The sequence below is a fragment of the Dama dama genome, chromosome 14, assembly GCF_033118175.1.
Source record: "Dama dama isolate Ldn47 chromosome 14, ASM3311817v1, whole genome shotgun sequence".
Lineage (NCBI taxonomy): Eukaryota > Metazoa > Chordata > Mammalia > Artiodactyla > Cervidae > Dama > Dama dama.
In genome coordinates this window covers 76153885-76181863 of record NC_083694.1, presented here as the reverse complement: position 1 = coordinate 76181863, position 27979 = coordinate 76153885, and the positions used below count along the sequence as shown (strand labels likewise).

Sequence of the window (27979 nt, the reverse complement as noted above, 5' to 3'; positions counted from 1 at the left end):
TCAGAGCTGAAGGCTTGTATATATTATAAAATCTCACGGAGGACAGATCGGCTATCTGTACAGCAGCAGGTGAATGTGAGGGAACCTCTGCTTTGGCATCCAGCCTTCAGGTCCAGCGGCTGTCTGTTCTCTCTTCCCTGCCGCAGCCCACCCCCCACCAGGTCAGGCCCCTCAAGTCCTCTGCTTAGCAGGGAGGGGTTTGGGGTGTCCGCAGCCCCTCCGCCCTCTCCCCCTGGCCCTTGGCCCTCCAGTCTAACAGCCTTGCCCCCCACAGGGAGCCACCAGCCCAGCGGCCTTGCCCCCAGGGCTCCTCAGAGGCCTGAATCCTGGCCGTGGGGGCAGTGGACCCACAGGTCGCATGACCCCTGAGGGACCCCCTTCCCGGCTCCTAGGCCTTTGGCAGCTGGCCGGCCACTCAGGCTCCAGGGGTGCCGTCTTCTCTGTCACGTGCTAGTAGGACTCTTCTCGTCCAGAACCGCCAGTTCCAGGAATGAGACAGTGGTGGAGAGCGTCAGAGACAAGAAAGAAGTGAGGGGAGAAGGTACCCTTCGTGGAGTGGCCGCGGCCTCCAGTTCCCCCAGAGTAGGGCAGGGATGTCCAGAGCAGGGCAGCTGGCGTGGCGGGCGGGGTCCGTGCGGCCCTGGGAAGCGGGGCCTGGGCAGGCGTGGCGTGGCGGGCGGTGCCTGCAGCCCGGTCCTACTGCAGCAGCTTGGGTACCTCCACCTGTCGGGGCAGAGCAGACGGCTTAGAGGAGGGGGTCTGGGGGGCCCTGGAATGCCTCGCCCTCCTCTCCTCCTGGGCTCTCAAACAGAGGAGCTGCGGGCAGAGGAGGCCCTTTCCCTTTTCTGTAAAAACTTGATGCCATTCAGTGACTGGGGGGACAGTCAAGGTTGCACTGTGTCTCAGGAGGGACCTGGTCAGGAGAGGCGGGGTCAGCCTGGTGAAGGACCCCGACTCTGCCACCCGGCGGGGCTGAGCTTTGAGAAGCCAGCTCTCCAGGGAGGGACTGACCTTTGGGGTAACCTGACCCCTAAGAGGGGATTAGGAAAACAAAGGCCGTGTGGGCCTGGGGAACGGGGCGAGGCGGGGCGGGGGGGGGGGGGGCGGGGGCTGGACTTGGAGGAAGGGTCTGAAGGTGCTGCTGCTTCTCTTCCGGGAGAAACAGGGAGAATGGCTAGAGGAAGCTCCTGTGAGGACGGACAGACGCCATGGAGGGGGTGCAGGCCCACCCCTCAGCCTGGCCCCGTGGCCGGGCCCAGTGCCCACCTTCTTGAGCTGCTTGAGGTTGCTGGAGCGGATGGCCGCCAGCAGCTGGTCCCGGGAGTTCTTCTCCTGGGCGGGGAGGGCCTTGTCGCCCATCTTCCGCTGGGTGGCTGGGGACAGTGAGTTCCTCAGGTTCTCCATGACGAGCGGGGGCGCCAGGGGCGGCGGTGGTGGGGGGGGTGCAGCTAGGGCACCCCCTTTGCCCGGCGAGTTCTTAGGAGCGGCCTTGGGGGGTGGCTGCAGGGAGGGCCTGGGGGAGCCCCGGGCGGGGGACCGGGCCTGGGACACCTCCAGCAGCGCCTTCCCCGCCTGGGCCTCCTGCGCCTGCCGCTGCTCCTGCAGCCGTTTCTGCCGCTGCCGGTCCATGTTTCGGCTGAGCAGGTTGGTGACGGTCATGCGAGGCCCGGCCAGCTCAAAGTGGTAGCCCAGCTTGAGCAGCGTGGTGTTCTCCTTGAGCAGCTTGGCCATCTCCATCTCGGTCTTGCCGCCACAGATGTGGCGCTGATTGTGGAAGCGGAGCTCGGTCAGGGAGCTGTTCTGCAGCAGGGCCCGGAAGATGGCCAGGATGCCTTTGCTGGTGATGTGGTTGGAGTCCAGGTTCAGGCTGGTGATGGTCTTGTTGGCCTTGAGCATGATGGCGATGGCAAAGGCCACATGGTCATCTGCCCGCGTGTTGGCCAGGGCGAAGACCTTGACAGCCGTGTTGAACTCCAGCGCTTCAGCGAAGCGCACCAGGATCTCGGTGGTGATGCAGTCCGAGTTGTTGACGTTCACCTCCGTCACCTCCGGGTCGTTACTCTTCACCCTCTCCAGGGGCTCGTCGAAGATGCTGGGGGCCGCCTCCTCCTCGGCCTTGGCGGGCCCGTCGGCAGGCTTCGCGGGGGCACCAGGGGCAGGTTTCTCTGCCGCTGGGGTCTTGCTGTCTTCTTGGGGGGCCTTTGCCTCGCGGGGCTCCTCCTTCTTGGCCTTCTCGTCCTCCGACCTGGCGACCCTGTCCCCGCGTCCCCCCTTCGGCTCCTGGGCCTCCGCCCGGGCATCCTCACCCGTCCGTGGCCCCTTGGCCTTCTCGGGTGCCGCCGTCTTGCTCGCCGCCTCGGGCTGCTCGCCCTTCTTACCCTTGTCTCTGCTCACACTCCTCTGCTTCTCCTCATCCTTCCGGGGGGTGGCCGGCCCCTCCTTCCCGGCCTCCTTCTTGTCCACCACAGCCCTGACCCGGCCCTTCTCCAGGCCCCTGATGAGCTTCTCCTCCTTGGGCCTCTCTGCACTCCTGCCATCAGCTTCGTCCTTGTCCCTCAAGACACTTTTCTTCACGCCACCCTTCTTGGGTTCCTTCCCCAGGTCTGAGTCCTGTCTGGGGCCCAGGGGCTTCTTGCCAGCATCTCTGCCCTTGTCTTCTCCCTTTTTTGCATCTGTCTTGGTCTCCACTTGCTTGCCCTCCTAAGAATGCAGAAAAGAAAAATAAACATGAGGAGCTGGCTGCGGAGAGAGAGGAAGGAGCCCAGGGACAGCGTGGGGACCACTCAGACGGTCTCCACTGACAGCGCTGTGTGGGGCTGGGGTCGCATGCGGAGCCCCCGCTGACATCGGACTCAGAACGCCAGCTACTGAGGCCCCGGAGGGAACCCTGGGGTCTGCAGCCCTCCTCCCCAGACCTCAGGCCCAGAGCCACCCTCTCTGTCTCGGGCAGCTGGGACAGGGGACCTGCTCGGCCTTGCTGGAACCTGAGGCAAAGGGGAACATCCCCAAGGCTGCTGCTGTCTTTCCTTGAGATTTTACATTTTTGTCTGTCTTGGGGTTTTTTTGCACGACATTTGATTTTTTACAGTACTCATTCACGCATCGGTTGTCTTGATCTCTGGGTTTATAGGCACCCTTGCTTCCTGTGCTCTGGGCAAGAGCCCCGGGGCCTTGCCCGGCTCCCAGGTCAAGTGAGTCTCAGGTCCTGGGGTTTTACAGCCAAGACCTTTCCAAAGGAAAATATGGTTGGAGAGAGCAACAAAGGCCTGATCACACTTTATTTTCTCACTTAGGAATATTTACAGATCCTGCCTACCATCCTCATCTCACGGAAATAAGAAGCCAACAATAAAGAAGCATGTATTTCCGAGCACCTCTCTTCCTTTTGAGTCAAGGCATGGTCGCCACCCCTCCTGTCTCAGCCCTAGAAGGCGCTCTGCAGGGTCGCCAGGCTCTGGGCGCTAGAGAGAGGGGAGGGGGGCTCTGCACCCCGTAGTCCCCACGTGTCCCCAGCAGTGTGGCCAACCCGGGCCTGGGGGCAGGAGGAGCGAAGGGGTGCATTCTAAGACCCTGGTTCCCAGGTCCTTTTTTTGTTTGTTTTCCGTTTGAGAAATATATTTTATTGTTTAGAAATTTCCACCAGAGATATCGTGAAGCTCCTTCATCAGGAGATGCCTGCAGGAATCCAGAGTGGAAAACAGGGACAGCCAGTCCGTCCATGGGGCTCAAGGGGACAGCCCCCCCAGGTAGAGCCCAGCACCCCTCATGCTGACCCAGACAAGCTACAGAAAACGCCACAACTGTGGATTCAAAGTGTGACCTCAAACGACAAACCACCTACCTGGCAGTGCCCAAGACAACAGAATCCACAGAAAATCAAATCTGTCATGACCAGCATCCTACCTGAAGGAAGCTAACCTCCTGAACCAGCCTTATGAAGAGAAAGTGAAGTCGCTCAGTCCTGTCTGACTCTTTGTGACTCCATGGACTATAGCCCACCAGTCTCCTCCGACCATGGGATTTTCCAGGCAAGAGTACTGGAGTGGGTTGCCATTTCCTTCTCCAAGGGACCTTATTAAGTTTTTACTTAATTATTTTAAAAGCAAACCAAGTGCATATGGCATCTTAAAAAAAAAAATTGTGTAGACGTCGCAAAGTTTTCAGGGGTTGGTTATTTATAATCTGAAGACTGTGGCCTGACGGTAACAATATGGGATGTTCCTTTATATCACATATATGTGACTTTTTGAGAAGCCCACATTATTTCCCTTCTTTTCCCAGTAAGCACTTCACTAAGGACCACCACTGTCTGTGAGGAGCCTGGGATCCACTGGGTCCTGCTGAGATGGGCGGCGTTGGGGGGCTGCTGCGCTGAGCTGGAGGCTGGGGCATGAAGTCAACACCTTATTCTGAGAGCCGTGGGAGCAGCTAGTTGCCGAGGACGAATTATTAGGTTTACTGTTCAAGTGTGATCGACTCCAGAGCAGCTGGCAGCCTGGATGCCCCATGCCCTTAGCAGGGGGATGACGGCCTGACTGCTGGGAGGTGTGCTGTCTCTAGGAGCGGCTGAGGGGCCAGAAGCCCACCAGGGCCTTCTGAGCCTCCCCACCCCACCACGCCCCCGGGGGGAACTGGAGTGCTGCTCAGTCCTTTGGAAACAGTGTGTGCTTGGGCTGGGAGCGCAGCCCTTGGGGACTGGCCTGGGGTGTATTTAGCAGCCGACATCCTTGGCTCCTCTGCAGGGCACCGGGCCTGGTGAGCCACGGCCTTGGAATGCACCCTCCCTCCTGCCCCGCAGGCCTGGGTCACCGCACGGCCCGACCCCCCCACCCCCCCACTCACTCTTGGGCTCCCAGAACCAGGTGACCTTTTAGAGCAGCTTCAGCCTGGGCAGGACGGGTGTGACTGTGCCTTGATTCAAAAAGGGGGAGAGAAGCTTGCAAATACAAGGCGGGTGAGGGGCCTGGTGTGTGTGTAGGGGGTGTCTGCGGTCAGCCCTTGTAGGACGCTCTGACCACCCACCTACAGGTGGCCAGGTAGCCCCTCTGCCCCCAGGTTCAGAGTGGCTCCATCACGGATGCTGTCCACTCGAAGAGCTGGGCTGAGGCTGGGCCCGGGGCCCTTGGCCCCAGACGGAGGTGAGGCCCCCAGATGGGCAGCCTTGATGCCCGCTACCCCCAGAGTTCCCACGGTGCTCACAGGCCTCGCCTAGGGGGACCTGGGGATCCAGAGAGATAGCTTGGCTGGCTTCACCCCGTGTTTGGGAGAACCCATGCTGCAGCCTGTCTCACTTGTGGCCCCCAATTCGATGTAACTTCTGACCTTTCCCAGGGGGTGGGGGGCAAAGCCCCACATCCCCGCTGCTGGCAGGGGTGAGCCTGCCTCCTGGTGCCCACGCCCGCCCCCAGCACGTTCTGGCCCTCCCTCTCCCCTCTCTCTGTTTTCACGGGCTCCCCCACACCTCGTGGGCTGGGACCTGCTGCGTGTCTGCTCCAGAGGGGGTGCGCCAGCCCTTTAAAAAGAACCTAATGAAAAACAGGCAAGGGGGGGGCAGTGGGTGTTGATTAATCATCATTTCCTCCAAACAGTCAGGAATGAGTGGGGCTGGGGCTGAGGACGCAGATGCTGCCTTAAAAGGAGAAGTGGCCCGCGCCCTGCAGGCCTGGTTTCTGGGCAGCAGCTCCTCCCTGCTTATCTGAGGAGAAGCCAGCCCAGAGCTGGGGGTGCGTCCTGCTGTGCTTCTGCCCCTGGCCCCTCCACTGGGAGGGCTGGGCGGGGGGACAAGACCTCCATGGGTGAAGGTCCGCAGGCCTCTGGACAAGGCTAGGCAGTGACGCTTTCGGGTCGAGGGAAGCCACGGGGGTGGTTTGGGACTTCCTCGTGGAGACAGGGGAGTGGAAAGGATGACCTTGGAAAAACTGATGAGGACCTGTGATGCGTGGCAGAGACCTGTGGTGGGTCAGGGTCAGAAGCAGCTCCTGGGTCCCAAGTTCCTCAGGCCTTTGCTCTGTGCCTTCGCTTGGCCAGGATCCGGCGACAGGTCTCTGGCAGAAGGGACGCAGTGTCTGTCCCCCACCTCAGGCCCCGCCTGCCCTGTTTCCCGGACGTCTTGTCTGGTTGGCCAGGGAGAGCCTTTCCCCCTTGCGCTGCCAAAGCAGGAGACAGAGGGAGCCTGTCTGTCAGGAAGTCCCTAAAAGTGAAAACCCCAGAAGGCAAAGGCCAAGCCCTCCTCTGCCCCACGTCCGCACTCGCTCAGGCCTGACCACCCACCTGTGCCCTGCGAGCCCAGGTCCCCTCTGTCCTTCCTGTGACCTGTCACCTGCGGAGGAGGGATCCTGGCCTGAGGCACCTGCAGGAGGCGTCTGCAGGCCCCCAGAGGGAGGAGAGCCCAGGGAACATCTCCAAAGCGGGTAGGGAGTGCAGGGGTGCAGGACCAGCTCTGCTGTCTAGGAGGGGGCACGGCCGCGAGGGTCGGGTGACCTCTGCTCCTGCCTCACAGCAAGACCCAGCGATGCTGCCCAGACGGTCTGTGTCCCCAGGGCTGCCGGGGGCCTGAGGGTCTGTGTCAGGAGCATCCTAACTGGGGGCAGGTACTTGACTGCCCGCTGTCTGTTCCCAGCCTCCGCCGAAGTCCTGGGGGTGCTGACAGCCTCGGGGTGCGGCAGGGCCCCTTAGACATCTGCCTTTCCCCTCAACCCAGGCCTGGGCTGCTTCCGGCTCCTCCTGGGTCAGGCTCCACCTCCTTGGGAAAGCAGCCCCGGGGCCTTCCTGCTCCGTGCTCAAACCCCCTAGCTCTCCCTCCTGTCCTGCCCCAGCCCTCCCCACCAGCCCCTCAGAGTCTCACAGCCAGGCTCGTGTCCACCCCCCGCCCCCCCCCCTCGCCCCACCCTGATTCTCCTGTGAGGCTCTGGCCCCTGAGGACCCCCGACGTCAGTCCTGCAGCTGTCAGGGCTGTCTGTCTACACGGGAGGGCAGGACGGGGCGGGGGGCGGGGATGGAGCTGGCCATGGGCTGGGGGCCCTGTCAGTCCCCGGGTGGGCAGCTCCCTTAGGGGGCAGACGTGACGACAGGATGGGGGAGCACAGGGCCAGGACTCCTGGGGACCTGGAGTCCCCAGGACTCACCCCCTCCAGCCCCCTTGCTTTCCACAGGCACAGGAGCCTGGGTTCTCCCGAAGTTCAGTTCCGGGGGAGTCCACGAGTTCCGGGAGTGCCTTGGGGGGAGCTCCTCAGGGTGCTCCTGGGGCTGGGAGTCAAGGGGCGGCAGTGCCCATGTCCCTGGGGGTCTGTGGGCAGGAGCCTCGAGGGAGGCCAAGGCTAGCTCGTCGGACCGAACTGTGGCTCTGCCACAGCTGAGCTTCCCGGAGAAAGCCGCAGGCCTGAGGGCGGTGGGGAAGACTCTGCCTGGTGCACAGGCAGCGTTCGCCAGCTTTGCAGGAAACCCGACCCAGCTTGGAGCTCGGGGACCCCAGGAAGGAGGGCGCTCTACTCAGAAGCATAATTGGGGCACCCAGGGCTTGTACGCATGCTCAGCTACAGCCCGTAACTGGCAGCTGGCTGGCCCCCGCAAGCGGGGTGGGGAGTGGGGTTTCCATCCTTGGCTGGGCTCTGGGACCTGCGCTGTGGGGGCACGGCACCTTCTCTAGCTGTCTGAGGCCCGGACGCTCCACGTTCCCAGCTCCCGGCACGAGGCCACATGGAGTCAGGGCCTGTCTGGAGGGCGGCCGGGGGCATCGTCCCCTAGCAGTCCATGTGGACCCAGGGGAGGGCTGGGGCCCAGCCTGCAGCCCCACCCGTGGGCTTGCCCTGGAGCGCGCGCCTCAGAGGAGAGCCTCTGCCAGGGCATCCTGGAGCCTGACAGGCTCTGAGCCCAGGGATTGCGGGCGAGGGGTTCAGAAGGGCCGCCCTGGAGAGGTTGGGCTGCATCGGGGCCGCCTGGGGATGGCTTGGCTGGGGATGGGGGGCCCCCAGCATCCTGCCAGTGGGGACCTCGGTCATTCCCAGCCTCGGTCATGTCTGTAGAGGGCATTGTCCCCCCGCCCCCACTCTCTGAACCCTCAGCCAGGGAGCGTCCGACACCCACTGTGCAGACGGCGGCCACCCCTGCCCCAGCGCAGCTCTGTGAGACTGTCTTCGTCCCCAGATCGCACAAGATGCAGCTGAAGCCCAAGACCACACAGCCCCCGGTGGAGGCCGGGCCTCCAGCCCTGGGGTTTGAACCTCTTCCCCTCCACCCAGCGTCCTGCTTCCCAAACTCTGCCCTGAGGCCTTGACGCTAGCCTTCCGTCCAGTTACTCCTGAGCACTCTGTCTATCTGTCTGTCCAGGTGGGCAGAGTGAGCTGGGCTCCAGGCTCAGCATGACACTTGGGGGCCTCACCTGGGATGACCTCCCCGAGGGTCTCGGGCTGCGCTGTCCCCACGAGCCTGTGTCTTCCCAAACGACTGTCGCGTCACCATAGAGCCTCAGAGATAAACACAGAGCACTCACCACTTCTGGACAGAGTGTGCACAGGGTGAGCAGACTCCGGGGGTTGGTGCTAACATTTTCCAGGTTCTGCAGATGGCGTGTTGGAGGAGGGGAGTGAGGGGGTCTGGCGGTCAAGCTCAGATCTCCTGGCCTCTTCGCCACCCTCCCTGGTGTGGCCAAAGCACTGGACGCACCTGGCGTTGGTCCCCTGGGCTCCCAAGATTAGGACACATGGAGGGTCAGTTCTGTGCTGGGCGCCAGGCTCAGCCCAGGGTGTAGGGATGGCAGAGTGGGAGTCCCCCAAGGAGCCGAGGGGTGGGGTCGTGCGGGGAGCAGTCGCATCCCTGGTCCCCCTGGATTCCTTGTCTAGACAGGGGGGGTGCCCATGGCTTCGTCTAAACTGGAGGGTGCCCATGGCCTCTGCTAGACCTGGGGGGGTGCCCACGGCCTCTGCTAGACCGGGGAGGGTGCCCACGGCCTCTGCTAGACTGGGGGTGCCCACGGCCTCTGCTAGACTGGAGGGTGCCCACGGCCTCTGCTAGACTGGAGGATGCCCACGGCCTCTGCTAGACTGGGGGGTGCCCACGGCCTCTGCTAGACCGGGGAGGGTGCCCACGGCCTCTGCTAGACTGGGGGTGCCCACGGCCTCTGCTAGACTGGAGGGTGCCCACGGCCTCTGCTAGACTGGGGGGTGCCCACGGCCTCTGCTAGACTGGGGGGTGCCCACGGCCTCTGCTAGACTGGGGGGTGCCCGCGGCCTCTGCTAGACGGGGGAGGGTGCCCACGGCCTCTGCTAGACTGGGGGGTGCCCACAGCCTCTGCTAGACTGGGGGGTGCCCGCAGCCTCTGCTAGACGGGGGAGGGTGCCCACGGCCTCTGCTAGACTGGGGGGTGCCCGCGGCCTCTGCTAGACGGGGGAGGGTGCCCACGGCCTCTGCTAGGCTGGGGGGTGCCCACAGCCTCTGCTAGACCGGGGGGGGGGTGCCCACGGCCTCTGCTAGACCAGGGGTGCCCACGGCCTCTGCCTAGGTAGGTTGGCAAGAAGGGGACGCAGCCCAGTGGGAACGAAGGTTGGAAGCCGTTGGGCTTCCTGTTCAACTGCTGCAGGAGTGGGTTTGAGCCCTGATCTCCACCTCCCGTGTAAGTTTTCCCACACGGCGGGATGCTGAGACAGAAACGCCGAGGGCCCGTGTGCGTAAGGAGGGCCGAGCACGGGACGACTGGGACTGGGTGGTTGGTTCTGAGGACCCTGACCAGCCTTCCCAGCCACGCCCCCCCCTGCAGCCCAGAACCGCTGAGGCCACGGGTCTGACGTGTGGGCAGAGTGAGGCGGGCTGCTGGGCGAGAACGCGGGGGGCCCGCCATCCTATGGAAAGACGGACAGCTGGGGGACCGCTGCGTTCCTCACAGCCTCCACTGAGCAGGCCCAGCCCAGCAGAAGCCCAGAGGCCCTAGGTCAGCTAGGCCCCAGCCTCCAGAATGTTCGGAGCTGGTGGGCAGTGGGAGCCGGGAGGCAGACAGGCCTGCAGCTCAGAGCTGCCGCCAGGACGGCCAGGACAGCCGTGAAAGAGACTAAACAGAAGGAGCCGCCCCAGGCCCAGTGGGAGGCTGGAGGCCGGGCTGCTGACAGCCACCTTACTCTGTTTGACATTTGATTCTCCGCTTTCACTGCTTTGTCCCAAAGGCAGGGCAGCGGGGAGAGGCCGAGTGTGCCCTTCCAAACCAGAGATCTGTGAACCTCAGGACCGGACCCCTCGGCCGGGCGCCCACCGGCTGGCTTCCCGCTGCCTTCCCGGCGGCTCCCCTCTGGGCTGGAGTCACCTGTCCACGGACCCAGTTCTCACCCCATCATCGCCGAGCAAGGTTCGTGGGCAAAAGTGAGGCGGAGGTCCTTCCAAACGGACAGTTCACCTGCCTGACCGGGACCCTCCAAGAGCCCGAACCCAGAATTTCTTCCTCTTGGATCTGCAGCCAGAAGTGGCATCGCTGGACCAAAGCCAGGTCCTGCCTTGACTGCCTAACCCCCGAGCCCCCGAACCCCTCGTGCGCCTCTGGTCCAGGCTCCTGTCGCCTTCACCAGGGTTGTTGCAGACACTCCCAAGGGCCTGCCCTCCCCCAGGTCCGTTCCTACCACAGCCTCGGGCCTCTCTGAGCCTAGGCCTGCCAGCCCCCGTGGGAGAAACCGTGACCCCCCGCCCGCTGCCAGCCCGCCGCCAGCACAGAGGGGACGGAGCTGGGCCTCTGCAGAGCCGCTCCCCCTGCTCAGAGGCTCCTGCTCTTCTTTGCTGATAATCTCTCACCCCAACCCCAACCACGAAGGGTCTCAGTGCAGCCCTTGAGTCCTGCCGGGTTTATCTGGTGTGTGTTAGGGACTGGCCGTCTAACACTTTCCCAAACAAACAGATAAGGTCTGAATTACTTTTATGATCAGGAAAAAAACAAAAGTTGTTCCACACACACAAGAAATGGCCTTTAAATATTTCCGTTTCCAAGACTTCCCCAGTGGTCCATTGGTTGAGGTTCTGCTCTCCCAATGCAGGGGACCTGGGTTCGATCCCTGACTGGGGAACTAGAACCCACTTGCCAAAACTAAGACCCAGTGCAGTCAAATAAATAAATATTTCAGTTTCATAGGAAAAAAAAAAAAAGCCAAGATGCCTTAGGCCAGGGGTGGAGGGTGGGTGGGGACAGAGGTGGCCGGTGACCCCACATCACACAGCCTGGCCGCACTGTGCCGGGACCCTCCGTGGAGCCCAACCCTTGCCTGGCCCAGCTCCAGCGATTAGGAAGTCAGTGATAAACATTGGGCCTCCCAGAAGGGCTGGAGGGGTGTGGGCACCTCCTCTTAGGTCAGTGAACAGTTCGTTTTTACTTCCCTGGATGGTGGGAGGTTGTAGACCTGGGATCCAGGGCACCATCTACACCATCTAGCCTGTGGCCAGGCCAGCTCTGCGTCTAATTTGCCCTGTGAGTGGAAGGCGGAGAGCAGCTTCTCCTGGAAAAGGGGCGGCCTGGCCCCCACACGGAGCACCCCACCAGACTCTACCCCTTGGTTGCCCAGCATCCTCAGGGCCAGCACTCCATGAGAGAGACAGGGCCGGGAGACCTTCCCGGGGCAACTTTGGGGCCTGACCCCCTGCTAGGAGCTCAGAGAGCCTCAAAGAAGGGAGGGGCTGTCTGCTGTCACTGGGCGCTTCCCTGAAGGGGAGTGGGCTCCGGTCAGCAGGGGCCACGGCTGCAATGGGCTGGCCCTGGGAAGGACTCCCCCCAGGGTGGTTCGGAGCCTCTTCCTGGGCAGAAGCAAGGGTCTGGCCACGGCTCCTTGGCCCTGAAGGCCAGGCCTGGTGTCTCTGTGGTCCTCAGGGACCTGAGTCTCTGACCAACCGGTCTGGTGAGTCATGGCGAGAAGCTTGTAGCAAACCCTTTTTTGGAGAAACTGGGGAAGCACTTCTAGAAACAAACAAGTGGCTTTGCCCTCTGCCCTCCGTGGGCCCCGCAGTCCCACGTCCACCCTCGGCAGACTGAAGCTGCGAGTCCGGAACGCGCTGGTGAGGGCCGCTTAGTTTTTCAGTTTATTGGTTTAGTTGTGGCACACAGGAGCCTCTCTATTCATCACGCAGGGGAGGGGGCCAAGAGGAGCCTCCCAGAGACCCCCCTGCAGAGGCTCAACTGGGACAGGAAGCAGGCGAGGACGCTCCCGTGGGACGGTTCGACGGGGCACAGCGCACCCGGGGGTTTGCACCTGGAGAGGCTGAGCCAGGAACCGCGCCCTGGGGCCAAGTCACTGCAGACCCCAGACTGCACGCGTAGGCCTCATAGGGCGGGTGACAGAAAGGCGCACATTTACACAAGGAGGGGCCATTCGGCCTGTGTGCAGGGAGACAGTTCTGTGCGACGTGACCTGGGCTGAGGCTGAGCAGTGCCCACAAGGAGGCTAATTCTATGCCCACTCGGCACAGTGGACGAGTTTTGGTCAAGTGGGAACTGGTCCCAGGATTTCCAGCTCGGTTGGCTGGAGAGATGGTGACGCTTTAAACCGTCTGAAGAAGGATGGAGTGGGGGGCTGGGACACCTGGGGGTGGGATGGGGGGCTGGGGGACGTGGGATGATCGCTTCCTGGTCCAGGACAACCCAGCATGACCTGTAAGGTGGATGGCTCAGGAGAGAGACCTGGACTTGAGAGGCAGATCTGAGGGTGGTAGGTGTGGGAGCAACAGCGAAGCCACAAGAATAAGGGGGCAACTCTGGAGAAGGAGAGTCAGGAAGAGGGCAGGGATTCGAGTGCAGGCCATCTTGTCTCCCGAAATAAACCTGTGTCCTCTGAGGTCAGCAAAGCCACTGAGGAGCGCTTCACCCCAGATAGGATGGCTGTGGGAAAAGTCAGCTCACTAAGTGAGGTGGTGGAGAAGCCAGACTTCTCATGCCCAGCTGGAGGGATGTCAGCGCAGTGCTCTGGAAAGCCAGCCTGCAGTCACCAAACAGCTGAGCACGGAGTTACCCTTCGACCCAGCAATCCCAGCCCTAGGTGACGCACAGCCACGGTCCATGCAAACCTCTCACACGGAACACACACAGATGCTCACCACGGCAGCGCTGCTCACAGCAGGACAAAGCAGAACCAGCACACACATCCCTCCACTGCTGCTGGATAAACTCAGGGTGCCGTCTCCATACAAGCTGAGACTGCTCAGCTGTGAGACCAATAAAGTGCCACGTCCAACACCGGTGAACCCGGAAAGCTCGGTAAGTAGAAGGAGCCGGACCCCGAGACCATGTGCTGTGCGTCTCCATTACCGGGACTGTCAGGACAGGCAGAGCCACAGAGACTGGCAGGGTTGCCGGGATCTGGGGGCAGGAAGCTGGGGAGGAGCTGCGGTGGGTGCAGGGTTTATTCTGGGGCCGACGAAAATATCCTGGAATTAGGGAATGGAATCGGTGGCACAGATTAGTGATTTAGTTAGAAAAAAACACTGAATTGCACACTTTAAAGGCTGAATTTTATGGTATGTGAATTATCACAATAAAAATTTAAAGATAATTAGAAGAGCTCTTCCTCTTAAAACAATGATAGAAGGGTTATACTGAACAAAATCTTATTTTACATACTGTTTATCTCCTCTTGCTTTCATTTCTAAAGGATAAAGACTAGATAAAGGACTGAAAATATGAAACGAGCCTATGTGCCTGGGATCATTCTTGAAAATACTATATTAGACCAGCCCCATCACCCACTCCAATATTCTTGCCTGGAAAATCCCACAGCATGGGGTCACAGAAGAGTCGGACACGACTTTGTGACTAAACAACAACAAATCCATTGCACACATAATGGGGCTTACACCAGCAACTTTAAATGGTCTAGTAGCCACATTTAAAAGAGTAAAAAGATACAAGTGAAATGAACCTTAATACTGTGTGTGCTGAAGTTTCAATGTCCCTGAATTAGAAAGGGCAGAGTCACTAACCTTGCAGACTGAAATTTCTGAGCATTGACTAAACAACCTTGAATCAATCCTATTCTTCCATTTCCCAGAACACGCACAAGTGTGCACACACACATGTGCACACACACACGTGCACAGACACCCAGCCCATGTCAGATTCCTCTCTATGAATATATGCCCTGGGGACACACACAGGAAGGGGTGATGACAAGATTTTCTAATAAATCCTGTGTTTTAAAAGTATCAATTAAAAAAAATGTTTTGAACCCATCCCAAAATGATTTCTACCTGTGATCGTTATAAGATCCCTAATGAGACACCTTATAGTCTCTTCCCCACTGAGTCCTAGGAGTTTGGTAACTGTCACCCCCCGCCCCGCCTGCGGGGACAGGTCCCACGCGGAGCAGGGCAGGTCCAAAGTGACTGCACCTGCTTGGTGTGGGTGGTCCCCTCCCTCCCCTCCTTCCCATCTGTGACAAGCACCAAAGCCCTAAGTACCAAGGGCTTGTGTGACTCCTAAAGACCCTCAGTGACCCGGCAGCACGGGAGGGGCAGGTGGAGCCACAGCTGGGGGACCTTGGGGATGGGAGGGAGCTGGCGGAGCTCTGGGTCTGTGTCAGGGAGGAGCCCGCCCAAGACCCCTGAGGGCGAGGTGGCCAGGCCAGCGGGTCCAGATGCACCCCCTGCCCCAGCGGGCACACTGCCTGCACCCCGCTCAAGGGGAGGCCCCGAATGGAGGCCAAGAGGCTTCCTTCTGCTGACGTGAAGTCAGGAGGAAACGCTGGAGATGCTCCCCATCGCAGCTGGGTGACCTCCTTGGCCCTGGCTCCTGTGTCTGACAAGCAGGCTAAACCCTGCCTATCCCGTCTACACTGCAAGACTGATTTGATGAGACTCAGACAGTGTGTGGGTGAGCCCGTCGGGGGCAGCTGGGGCTGGTGGGTGGGCGTCCCGGGACGTCCCAGAGCTTGCCTGCAGCTGCGGGGCCAGGACCCCATCCTCTGCTCCTCTGAGGTGGGAACTGGTGCCTGGGCTTTGGGGCCTTGGGGGCCCTTGGGTTCTCAGAAGCAAGAGGGTGCCCAGGGGGCCCCTTTGACATCTCCCCACGCTTGCAGTTTCCCAGGCTGGAACCTCATCCTCTCTGTCAGTAGGAACAATTTTCTGCTCCCACGACCGAGAGAAGCCGCACGCCTGCCCCATCACGGCGCAGAGATGACCCGGTCCTGGGGCGGATGGCTGCCACCCGGCAGGACCTCAATCCTCTAGCTGGCAGCTCGGGTGAGCCTCTCATCTCCTATCCTGGGGCGAGCATCAGCCCCAGCGTCTCCCGCGTCCAGGCTGTTTTTCCTCCCCTTCCCGAGTCTGTCTCGCCTATCTATTCACGGGGCTCAGCTGGGAACAGTGTGTGAACAGTTCTGTTTATCCTGGGGTTTGGCTCCATGTCTCTGGGGACGGATGCCAAAGGCCAAGGGAAGGAGCCCATGTCTAGGATCTGCTTGGGGACTTGGAAAGTGCGTTTATTGGAAACCATGGAAATGTCCAAATATAGGCAAATGGCTCAGCCCAGCTGTACAACGGAGGGGAATGGCCCTGAAAGTGATGTTCAGGAAGGACTTTCAGTGATGTGGAAAAGTGATGACTACCAAGTGATAAGCAAATAGTAATCACATCAAGCAGGAGACCACGTGTGTGAGTATGTGTGTTTGTGCATGAAGTGACCTCAGCGACAAAAGAAAACATGTGCACACACCTGCACGCCCAAGACGTGACCGCAGCTGCCTCGCTGAGCTAGTGAGGCAAGAATCACGGGTTGTTTCCTCTCTTTCCCTATGTTTTGATATCATCTATAATAAGCCTTATGACACCACAATTATGAATTAACCTTTTAAAGAAATGATACAAGTGAACTTACCTAGGAAACAGAAACAGACTCACAGACTCAGAAAAGGAAATTCGGGTATCTGGGGGGGAGGATGGTGGGGGGGGTACTTAGGGAGTTGGGGTGGACGTGGACACACTGCTGGGTTTAAAATGGATAACCGACAAGCACGGCTGCCTATGCAGCGCACAGGGAGCTCTGTCTGATGTGTTGTGGCAACCTGGTTGGGAGGGGAGTTTGGGGGAGAACGGGTACGTGTACACGCATGGCTGAGTCCCTTTGCTGCCCATCTGAACCTATCACAACATTGTAAATCAGCTATACCCCAATACAAAATAAAAGGTTTAAGATAAACTGTTCTTTGAAGAAATGGCACCTCCAGTGACAGGGGTAGGGAGTAAAACACAAAGCCTCCCCCTCCCCTAACTTGCAGGAACCCTGACCACTAAGACACCGGTGTCCTCGGCATTTGGGTCATTAGTGGACACTGTCCTGGTGGTTCGGCAATAGTGTACATTATTACTAAATAATACACGGGACAGGGCGCAGAAGTGGGAGTCCTCTACCATTGGAGTAGGGCAGATGATCCATCTCGGGGACATTTGATACAAGCAAAACAGCTCACCCCTTGTGGGGCAAAGAGTAAAGGTCAAGGCAAAATGGTCAGCCCATGTCCGTGGGGATTGCAGGAGAATGCCCTAAGGTGTCCAGTGTATGTAGCGAATTAGTTTCTTTCCTCCATGTTTCGAACGAAAGGGACCAGCTATTTAGCATCTTTGGGAGAACTGAGGAAATAGTCATGTGATTAATTTTCTGCTAGGTTTGGTCCTCCTGCAGAGCCCTGGAGGGAAAAGCTGATCCTCATCTCTAATGGCCTGCTCCCTGCTCGCTCCAGCCTCACCGTCTGGCTTCATGAGGTACAGCGTGCCTGGCCGGGTCAGAACGAGCATGTCAGAACCAGCACGTCTGGACCCCGGCCTCTCCGCGGGTGGGCCTGCAAGGCCACGAGCAAGGCCGCACTTGGCCCAAGGGGAGGCCTGCCTGAAGCCACTTCTCTGCAGGAGCCCCTCCTTCTCTGGGTCTAGAGGCAAAACTGCCAGGTCCTGCAGACATTTCAGGGCGAGCCAGTGACGGGTGCCGATGGCCCAGCTGCCTGAACGTGGGGCTGGTCGCTAATCCCTTTAGTGTGTCTCGGGGGCCCCGAGATCAGAGGAGGACTCAGTGGGTCTGGCTAAAAATGCAGCCTGTGACCTCGGGTCCCTGGGGGGCTGGTAAGAGACGATCCAGAGAAGGAAAGAAGGGAAGTTAAAACTGAGTCCCTGAGGCTCACTCTGTCCCGAACAAACTGAGGGGACAGAGGGCTGGGCCTCTCCGGGCGCAGGGGCCCCGGGGTGTAAACTCATGGATGACTCCATGGGTTGTTACAAGAACTGGAAAAAAGGGTTTACGCCAAGTCTCTCTCCATTTGAGGCTTTGGACACAAAGTCATGTTTTCCAATAGTCTCCAAAGAGCAGAGATGAATTGATAACTTCTGCAAGTCCCGTCAAGCAGGGTGAGAAGGGCACTCTCACCTCTCCTCCGTCCCCTCGGCCTGCGGGTGTGTGCTGGTGTGTGCGGGCGTGTGTGGGTGTGTGCGGGTGTGTGCGGAGCCGACCCTGCACACAGAGTCGGGAGGGATGGGGGGTGGGGGGCGGGGTGGGCGACGGGGCCGGGAGGCCAGGGCATCAGGGTTCTGTTGCCAGGAGAACTGGGGGCATGGCAGCGGGAGGCAGCCCCCTGCTCAGCAGAGCACAGGGGGAGGCAGGCTCCAGGGTGGTGATGATTAATTTATTCTTGGACCAGTTGAACTTGAGACACTTGAGGAGTCCAGGAGGCAAGTGAACCATCTGGACTCAGAATAGAGAACTGGGCCAGCGGGCGGGCAGGCCGGCCCGGGGGCTGCGGGGAACCCGCGGCCGGGCGGAGGGCAGGGCTCTGCACGCAGTGGCGTCTGGACCCCAGGGAAGGTGGGCGGGCACAGCTGGAGCGGAAAGGAAGCCAGAGGGCTGGTCTGAGCACCGAGGGGCGAGGTGCAGTCGGGGCAGAGGAAGCGCGGACCAGACCGACCGGCCAACGTGCCCAGGAGTGTGGCCGGGGTGGGGAGCACGGTGCTGGGTCCTGTGGGGGCGGGGGGCGGGGAGAGAGCAGGGACAGAGACACACGCAGGGAGAGACAGAGCGAGAAGCAGGCCTGGAGAGAAGACAGGCGTGTGGGGAGCAGGGCGCTGGAGGAGCTGGCGGCTGGCCTGCTTTTCCCGAGTGAGATGGGAGGCAGGAGCCCTCACGCCCTCGGAAGCCGACGGGTCTGAAGGAAGCAGAAGAGGAACGTGAAGCTTCTCTCACCCGAAGGCTTCTGGTTTCTCGGGACCCCGGGGTCTGGGGGGTGAGGAGCGCTGGGGTGGGAGGGCCCCCGGAGGGAGGCTGACTCTGGAAGAAGCGACGGGGTGCAGAGGGGGCTTGGGGGCCTGGCTGAGGCCATGCGCCACCCACAGTGGCCCTGACACACCCTGACACAGCTGTCGTGTGGTTCTCTCCAGGTCTGAAGAGAGCTGGGCAGGCGGGCCAGAGGGTGAGTCTCGTCCAGGCAGGTGATGGAAAGCAGGGACCAAGCGTGAGCAGTGAGGCTGATGCTGAGATTGACTAAGACAGAAGCTAAACGGGGAAGGAGGTGAAGCTGAAGGGCCTGAATGCGGAGGGTCTGCCTGCCTTGGATGAAGGAGGCCTCCTTCTCCGGGAGAGTCCAGGAGTGGAGAGACTGACCCCAGGGGCCTCAGTGCAGCTCTGCATCTGAGCAGAGGGCCTGGCCGGGTGGTGTCCCCAGACGCGAAGGCATCCGGCTGCCCTCAAAGATGGGCTCCAGGGGAGGTGACAACCAGGGCCATCGCTTGACTAAATGCCCACTGTCCACAGATCACTAGGTGAGACCCTCTGAAAATTTTTCTGTCCCATCCTCAGAGACTCCAGACTAGGTAGGGGCATCTCCGTTCACCAGGAAAGAGACGGAAACTTCCTTACGCATTTGTGTTCCAGCAGTTCCACTTGTAGGCTTGTCTCCAACAGAAATGAAATCATAGGTGCACTCAAAAATGCACAAAAGTGTTCATAACAGCATGGTCTGTAATACCATCCAAGTGGAAACAATCCATGTGTCCGTCAGCTGCTAAATGATAAGTAAATTATGGTATATTCTTACAAGGAGATATAGCAGTAACGGTAAAAAAAAAAACAAAGCTGCATGGCTGAATCTCACAAATGTAAAGATGGGTGACAGGACACACTCTACAATTTTAAAATATGATTCAAAATGGGCAGAATCATCAGGGGGCAGGGAGGAGGCCTGGGGTAGGGGTGCTGTCAACACTGGCTCTTGTTCACTTTGTGAGAATCGGGAAAGTCTATACTCATGTTTTGTACACTTCTGTATTTTATATTTCAATACAAACATGCTAGAAAAAAAACCATTCTTGTCCATAAGATATAGACAAGACGCTGAAGAATAAAAGGAGGAAAGAAAGTGAAGCTGTCTGAGGCTCAGAGCTCCCCCGAGGTTGCGCACTAGTGACCCTCCGGCAGGGAGGGAGCCTGGACCTGGCCCACCGCCAGCTGTCCGGAGAGGTGCCCCCCACTGGGCACGGTGGCCTGGGGACAGGGACCAATGCCCTGGAGATAGTCTGCTGGGCCTGGGGGCAGCTCTGGCAGCTGTTGCTGCTGGCGCTCACAGGCCAGGTTTCACGTTGGGGGCGTTTCGTGTTTTCCTAGCAGGCCAGGAAGCACTGAGCACTTCTCTTGGGACCTCTGACCACAGCCTCACAGCTCCTGCCCATCAGTCGCCCCCTGCTCGGCTCTCCCATGTCCCCCAGAGCGGCACGGGCACCAGCCACACATGAGAGGCCGAGCCCCCTCAGTGTGGGAGGTGACCCCCCTGCAGTACATAGGTGCCTGAGGGTCTCCCCCACTACTGACCCTCCTCACAGCACAGAACATGCTGTAACAGCCCATCTTTTAAAGAAGTACTCCCAGGATCCATGTTGACCTCCGACTGCCGCCCATTTCTTCACTTCCTTTCGGAAGGAAGCTTCTCCGGGTCCTGTCTGCAGGCCTCCCCTCTCCCCTGTGTCCTCCTCAAGTCCACTCTTTATTTATTTATTTTTTTTTTTACAATTTTTTTTGGATGTGGACCATTTTTAAAGTGTCCATTGAATTTGTGTCAATAGTGCTTCGGTTGTGTATGCTCTGCTTTTTTGGTCCAGAGCCATGTGTGACCTGGCTCCCTGACCAGGAATGGAGCCCACACCCCTCTGCATTAGACGGCGAAGTCATAACCCTGGGCGGCCAGGGAGGCCCCCAGTCATGCCCGCACATGCATCTTGTCCGGGTCCTGGTGGCTCCTGTCTTCCCAGTGATCACAGCGGCTCTTGCTCTCACCTTACTGCCTCTCTCAGCTGGAACGGAAGCGGCGGGTGCTCCCGCCCCAAGCCCGGGAGCCCGTTCCCCTCCCCAGGCTCCTCCAGTGCCCCTCTTCCTCCTTGAGCACCTGAGACGTTGGTGAGTCAGAGAGTCCCTGCCGGAGGGCCAGGGTCCTTGGTCCACACTTGCTCCCTCAGAGCCTCTTCTAGGCTCAGGAGTTTCGGCATCACCTCAACCTTTTGGGCTCCCAGGCTCCAGCTCGGACTTGTACCTGACAACCCAGCACTCCCCGTGGGGTCTGCTGAGCTCCTCGAGCACCCTTCACCTCAAATCCCACCTCATGTCAGTAAACAGCACCAGATGTACCCCTGGCTCAGACCAGACTAGGCCCTCCCACTCCTCTCTGGACCCCAAAAGGTCACTCAGTCCTGGCTGTGCTACCTGAAGAACATTTCCCGTATCTGAGCACTTCTCCCCAAACCATCCTTGAGCTCTTGCGAGACCCCTCAGCTCCAATCTTGTCCTCCTGCCGTTGGTGCAGCTGGCAGAACAATGGATGCTTCTAAAAACGGAGATCAGATCACATCTCTCCCCTGCTCAAAACCCTCCAACACCATCCCACCCACCGGGAGCGCCCCAGGCTGCTCTGTGATGCCCTGCATCACCTGAACCTCCAGCATCACCTGACCCACCTCCATTACCTGAACCTCCTGCATCGCCTGAACCTCCTGCCTCACCTAAACCTCCTGCCTCACCTGAACCTCCTGTATCGCCTGAACCTCCAGCATCACCTGAACCGCCTGTATCGCCTGAACCTCCAGCATCACCTGAACCTCCTGCCTCACCTGAACCTCCTGCATCGCCTGAACCTCCTGCGTCACCTGACCCTCCAGCATCGCCTGAACCTCCTGCATAGCCTGAACCTCCAGCATCACCTGAACCTCCTGCCTCACCTGAACCTCCTGCATCACCTGAACCTCCTGCGTCACCTGACCCTCCAGCATCGCCTGAACCTCCTGCATAGCCTGAACCTCCAGCATCACCTGAACCTCCTGCCTCACCTGAACCCCCTGCCTCACCTGACCCTCCAGCATCGCCTGAACATCCTGCATCACCTGAACTTCCTGCCTCACCTGACCCTCCAGCATCGCCTGAACCTCCAGCATCACCTGAACCTCCTGCATCGCCTGATCCTCCTGCATCACCTGGCCCTCCAGCATCACCTGAACCTCCTGCATCGCCTGAACCTCCTGCTCTGCCTGAGCCCCTCCGCACCTCACCTGAATCCAGCCTACTCCCAGTCTCACCCCTGCCCTAGCCCAGGGCTCCCCCACTCCAGTCACAGGCCTGGCTGGCCTCTGATGGCTATACCTGCTCCTGCTGCAGGCCTTGTGTTTGCCCTGCCCTCTGGATAGTCCGTGGCTGACCCTTCAGTCCACCCCAGGCCTGCTTCCTTGTCACCTCTGGGCGATGTCTTCCCTGATGCCTGGTTGGAATCGCCCCCACCAAGAAGGTTGGTCCTACACTCTTTCCTAAAACTAGGTTATTCTCTACAACAAACAGATGTTACCTGTGCTGTGTGTAGATGCTGTGAATGGTCTGTACAAGCACTGTCTGTCTCAGCCACTAGAACATGACCTCAGGACCATGGCCCCTTGTCTTCCTCACTACTCTGTCCCAGCATTTAGACAGTGCCTGCTAGAAACTCACTCGGTCGCTGGAGAGTTAATGATGTGGTGGAATCCGCCTGTCTCCTTAGAAACGCAAACACAGTCCGAGAACCCTGCCTATAGGGACTGGAGGGAGGGTGGAGCCCCCGGCCCCAGCCCCAAGCCTGCCGCGTGCCTTCTGTGCACGGTGATGGGCATGACTTCCGTCTCGTGGATGAGCATCCTGTGCTCAGAGAGCGAAGGGTAGGTCTGAGTCTGAGCCCAGCTGCCTCTGGAGACCCTGCCCTGATGCCCAGCTTGCCACCCTCTGTGTCAGGATGGTCCTCCTTTCAGGGCAGGAGGGGTCCTGCTGGCCCTGTGCGGGATGCGGAAGACAGGCTGAGGACATGACAGGCGGAGGACCCCCCTGGGGGATGGGGGTGGGAGGGGGACAGGGGGGTGTGGGCAGGAGGCCGTCCGATTCCTAGTTGTTTGTGACCAGCATCCTGACAACCAGTGGGTCTTTTCTGCAGGGACCCCAGAGACAAGGAGGGCTCACAGCCAAAACCTCCCTCATCTCCCCTGCCCCACTCGCATCCAGCCCTGGGACTTGGCCCTTGAGCGTAAGATAATTAGGCAGAGGCTCAAGAAACCAGGCCACAGGGTGGGAGTGGGGGCAGGAAGTAATGAAACACTCCGTTCTCACTGGTCTCCCGGACACTGTCCCTCAGCCCCTCACTGGCCCCAGCAGGGTGTTTTTTGACCTCATGAGAGATTGAGAAAAAGTTGATCTGGCGCAAACCCAGGCTTAAAATCTGCAGTATTGGGGGGGAGGGGAAGTCTCTGTGCCACGTCCAGCACCCATCACAGTCCCTCCAAGGTCACAGTCCCCTCCAAGGTCATCTGACGGGTAATACTGTTGACTCAGGGAGCCACACCAATGAGGCCTTTGGTCCAGGAAGTCCTGAGCACTTCCTAAGGGGACCAGCTGAGCTCCCCAGCTGGTCAGGGGCTGGAGCAGAGTCCCACCTAGACCCTTTGGGCTCCAGACACCAGGGCGCCCCCCACCCCAGTCAGTCCCAGGGGGACAGACTCTGAATCCAGACCCCTTCTTCCTTTACCATCTACACCAGGAGCGGTCTGGTAAACAAGCTCAGAATGATCTGGAAAGGCTATTCCTGTTTATCCAGCTTGGCAGGCGTCGAATATCAACTACTCCCCCTCCCCACCCCCTCCACCAAGCTATGCTTTGGTGCTCCCCTGCTGCTGTGAGTGCAGCGGCCTGGACCCCATCTTCCGAGCACCCGGGCCCAGCTGAGCTGTGGTCTGACACAGACATTCCAGCCTCCTGGGGGGGCGCAGACGGTGGGTGTGGGCTCTGCTCCCGCCCTGGGGACCCTAAGCCCCCTCCTGCCCACTGCTGGTAGCAACCTCCTGTTGGTCAGTGGGACGCTCACCTAGCCCTGCCCATCTGTGCCCCCAGCACTGCTGGGCTTCAGCGTCCAGATCTCCGTGGTCCTGCCCCCCTCCCCTCTATCCCCTGGACCAAGCTGAACCCCTGCTGAGGAGGCCACCAGCCCCCGGGGGCAGCCGAAGGCTGCAAGCAGGAGCTTCGCGTGCTCAAAATTCACTAAAGTGAATGTTCTATATAGACGGAAGAAACTACATAATACACGAGTGAGAACAGTGATTAACAGTGATTAAAACAAACGCACACGGATCCTACCACCTAGTTTAAGAAATGGCCAAAAAAAAAGGAAATGGCCAGTGGCTTTTTCTCAGCCTGGACGGGCGGAGGCAGCTCTCGCCCAGGGTGGGACCTGGACTCGCCTGGTGCCCGCCGGCACCTCCCATCACCTCTCTGCCCCTCTGCCTGGCCTCCGGGGCTATTTTGGTTGTGTACCCATCGGGGTTAATCTCCTTAAGCAAGGAGCCGTGCTGCCCAGGGCTCCGGCAAAGGGCAGCCTGAGGGCTGGTGCCGCCCTGCTCCTCCACATCCCCCCGCGGGGGTACCACGGATGCTGGGGGGGCTGAGTCTGGAGGTGGGGGGCTGTGGGGGCTGTGGGGGCAGTGACCAAGGGAGCTCGGAGGCTTGGGTGCAGTGGCTCGTGGGGGGCCTCCGGTTGGTTCTGGAGTTTACCCCGGGGGGGATCCCACCGAGGCCTCCTCCAGGCCAGCTGAGCTGCCCGCTCCTGGCTGAGCACAGGTGCTAATCCCGGCCCTGCCACGTGGGGGGGCAGGGGGCAGGCAGGAGGTCCCCTCCCCCTTGGGAAGGAAAGAGAGCACGCAGCTGACCAGCGGGATCCGGTTCCCGAAACCTGAGCCGGGACTAGGGTTTCACTGAACACTTGGCTACACACCTGCCGGCTGCCTCCCACCTGGGCGGGAGGACAGGGCAACACCCTCACCCTGGCTTTAGGGGAGGGGGGCCCACTGACCCCTGCTCTCCAGACAGAGCTAGCCTGTCTTTCAGACCCACAGGAGCTGCACAAGACGGCAGACTCAGCAACAAAGCGGCCGGAGGACAGCATGGGCTGGGATCTGGTGGGCACACGTGGAGTTGGAGCACTGAGATCAGACAAGGGGCCGGACCCTGCCGCGGGTGGGGGAAATCAGGGAAGACTCCCTGGAGGCAGTGGCGCCTGAGACCCAAGGACAGATGACAGCTGACCTGGAGGAAGCAGGCGGTGTGGGAGAAGCAGAGCAAAGTCTCTGCCACCGCCTAGACCCACCCCGCACGATGGCCAGCGTGCGGAACTCGGGGGCCCTGTCCCAGGAAGAGCTGGAGCTCAGGATGCAGGCTGGGCCCGCCTTCCGCTCTTGGTCTCTGTCTATTAAAAAAAAAAGAACGGCCAACATTCTACTACGGAAATCTCAACACACCCACAGAAGCAGAGAGGTGAGCACGACGGTCACCCGCAGTCACCACCAGCTCCCGCACGCACACCTGTCCACCAGCGGACACTCTGCCCGGTCCCCTCGCCACAGGACTTGAAACAAGTTCCCTGATCCTAGCAGGTTTTTTCCCGTAGGTATTTTGTATTCCCATCTGGAAGACAAGCATCCTTTAACAAGTATGCCCACACCCTCAACACTGTCATCAGGTCAGTTGCAGTCGGCGCCTTACTCTCTCCTCCAGAGGCACCCCCAGCCCCGCCCCGCCTGCCAGTCACCGGTCCCCTGACCCTCTGGCCGGCTCCCTGGCTCCCAGGCCCCTTGACCCGGGAGGCTGACCAGGTCAGAGCCACCGGTTACCGCGCATCCACGGCCCCCCAGCTCGCTAAGTGCTCTGCGTGCCTCAGTCCCTCCGGCTTAACACCGGCCCAGGAGCAGGACCAGCTGGTCATGCTGGCCCCTACGGCGGGGATGAGGAGACCGAGGCAGGTCCCAGTGAGGGACGCTGGTCCTCAGACCGGGTATTTCAAAGCCGCGTTCATACCAGGCTCCTGTTTGGCTAAGGGTGCTGACCAAGCCGTGTCCCAGGTTCCTGCTCATACTCCCACCCCCGGGAGCCTGGCCTGGAGAAGGCGCTGGGGGCCTGAGGGCCTCTCCCCAAGGGAAACGGCCCAGGGCACCTCCCCCAACCAGGCCCCACCACATCCCCTGACTCGGGCTCTGCCTGCGAGACGGGTATCCACCTGGTGCCAACGGCCAGCCAGGGGGCGGCTCCCACTGGAGGAACGTCCAGGTGCGTGGGAGCCCTTCCCGGCTCTGCGGCCTGAACGCCTTGTTTCGGATCAGGACTGTTTTGTGCTGCTGAGGATCTTTGCAGCTGTGGGCTCAGAGCTCAGGGCCTGGGAGCAAGGGGCCCAGCAGGGCCTTGACAGCGGCGCCAGTGCCGGGGGCACCTCACTTCCCTCCTGTGGGTCCCGACAGCCTCAGAGGCACAGCCTCTGCAGCATGCCCCCCCCCCCCCCCGCCGCCTCTCCCTTCGGGGTTTTAGCATTTACCCAGCACCACAGAGCCGGGCCTGGACCTTGCCCCAGGATAAGAAGCTCCTGGCTCCCCTCAGTCTCCCTGACTTTAAACTGAGGTATAATTGCCCTAAGATGCTATTGCTTTGCTAGTTCCTGGTGCCCAGCATATGATTTGATATTAATGCACAATACAGAACAGCTCCCGCCCTCCCAGTGTCTTGGCGAAACTTTGCGCTCAGGCCAGGGGGCAGGCAGGGCAGAGACGGGGTCCCCGCCCCCCACCCTCAGGGGGCCTCGCGTGCCCCACCGCGGGCTCCATGGCTGCTGTCCCAACTGGGCAGGCCCCTCAGCACACAGCGCACGAAGCAGTGGCCAGTGGTCGCTGAGCAGGAGGGCCGTGCACGGCGGGACGATCTCCCACCAAACACTCCTGACCCGGACGAAGTCGCCCTCCGGCGAGGCCAGGCTATTTCGTCCCAAGAAAGCCCCCCTGTGATCATAAGCAGAGACCCAGGAAAGCAGAACGCCACTCTGCGGAAGCTGACCCGAAGCGGTGGACGTGCTCAACAATGACCCCTGCCCTCTTCTGTCCTCTCCCGGCAGCTGAGCACCCAGAGTCTGGGAAAAGCTCATCCTGCAGCCAAGCGGCCTGACCCCCTAAAGGGGGGCTGCTCCCTCCAGATGCCCTTCCAGAAAGCACACACTCCACACCCCTGGGACTGAGATGGAAGCTGTGGGTGGAGGCGCAGAGCTTGCCCTGGGGAGCCCAGCTGACCCGTCACCTCACGTGGTCCACAGGTCGCGAGGCGGCCAGGGGGCTGGAACGTGAGCCTTGGCCCACCAAGAGGGGCTGGCAGGAGACTGTCCAGGGTGGGAGGAATGGGAGGAAAAAGCCAGGTGTGCAGGGCCGGGAGAAGGCAACTGATAGCGCCCACCCAAGGGTGCCTCCGGTCCCAGGCGGCTCGCAGCCGCGCGTGATACGTGGTGCTGGTCCCAACACACCCGGCCTCCGCTCCACGAGACAGCGAAGAGGGGTGCAGGGGATGACAGTGCCCTGCCAACAGGAACTCTGCTTCTCAGGAAAGCACGTTCCCATCGCGGCCCCTCCCTGCCCCTCCCCCCAACTCCCTCCCCGCCACTCCCTCCCCACTCACATCCACGGACGCCTCCCTCTGGATGAGCTTCTTGGTCTCCTTTTCACAGAAGTTGAGCATGGCCTCCCGGTTGTATGTGCCCGTGGACGGCTTCTCGGTCTGGTTCCTCTGGCGCAGGCCCAGGGGGACGCTCCCATCAGGGTCCACCACGTCCAGCTCCTTCTCCAGTTCCTCCATCTCCTCGGGGGACAAGGTGGACAGCAGGCTGTCGATGTCGGGGTCTTCGCTCACCTGCCGGCGATACTTGGCTACCTTGGACATCTTGGCGAAGTGGGCCGCTGCTCTTGTGGGGCTGCAGGGTCTGGGTGGCTGGGACGGGCGTGCCGGTGTGGATGCAGCAGACCCCTGCTGGTCTGGGCCGCGGCTCCCCCGCCCTGCCTGCGCAGGTGCCCAAGTGTGGTCTGGGAGCTGCAGCCTCCGGAGCCCAGGGCTAGTGGACCCTGGCTGGTCCCTCCAGCGGCCAATAAGGCCCCACGACGGCCCGGCCCCGGGAGGAGCAGCCAATCCCCGAGTGGGGGCGGGCCCCCTAGCCGTCAGAGCTGTTTGAAACTTGAGGACATTCCAGGGAATCTTGGAGCGCTGTGTGACCAAATTTAGTACAGAGCATTTAGCCTTTTAAAGACAAGGGGGCCACGCAATGAGAAAAAGATACAAAAATGTGGAGGCTGGCAGGAGCAGACGAGAGCCAGGAAAGCAGGCAGGACTCGGGCTCCCCGAGCGGCCGGCGAGGCCTGTCCTGATCAGTGCACGCGTGGCGCCCCGCCAGGGTGGACGGCGCTGTGGTCAGCGCGTGGTCCGCGGCCTCCTTTCTACTGTATTTGGTAATGTGCTGGGGACTCCCCAGCTCTGCAACCCCAGGAAAGGGACACGACTCAAGAAGCTCCAGGCCACCCCGCCCACCCACTCTCCTCTGCCCAGGAGCCTGCGGGCCCGGCATCGGTATCGAGGCTCCAGGCTGCCTGGGGCCACTTCCTGAGACAGAGGGACGAAGAAGGTCCCAGACAGGAAACAGCAGCGTTTGGG

At 60.5% G+C, this 27979-nt stretch overlaps 1 protein-coding gene across 1 annotated transcript; it reads right to left on the bottom strand.

The window, feature by feature from the left end:
* Positions 1–27404, bottom strand: LMOD1 (leiomodin 1). Its single transcript, XM_061161144.1, has 3 exons — positions 26957–27404; positions 1267–2700; positions 1–723 (listed from the first exon to the last, which is right to left on the bottom strand). The coding sequence occupies exons 1-3, from the start codon at positions 27215–27217 to the stop codon at positions 697–699; spliced, it is 1722 nt and encodes a 573-aa protein (XP_061017127.1). The 5' UTR covers positions 27218–27404; the 3' UTR covers positions 1–696.
* Positions 27405–27979: the final 575 nt, after the last annotated feature.

Coding starts and splice junctions, on each gene's coding strand:
- LMOD1 (XM_061161144.1), bottom strand. CDS start 27,217: ATGTCCAAGGTAGCCAAGTATCGCCGGCAGGTGAGCGAAGACCCCGAC. Junction 2,701..26,956: donor AGAGGGAGGCGTCCGTGGAT/GTGAGTGGGGAG, acceptor CTGCATTCTTAG/GAGGGCAAGCAAGTGGAGAC. Junction 724..1,266: donor ACCTCAAGCAGCTCAAGAAG/GTGGGCACTGGG, acceptor CTGCCCCGACAG/GTGGAGGTACCCAAGCTGCT.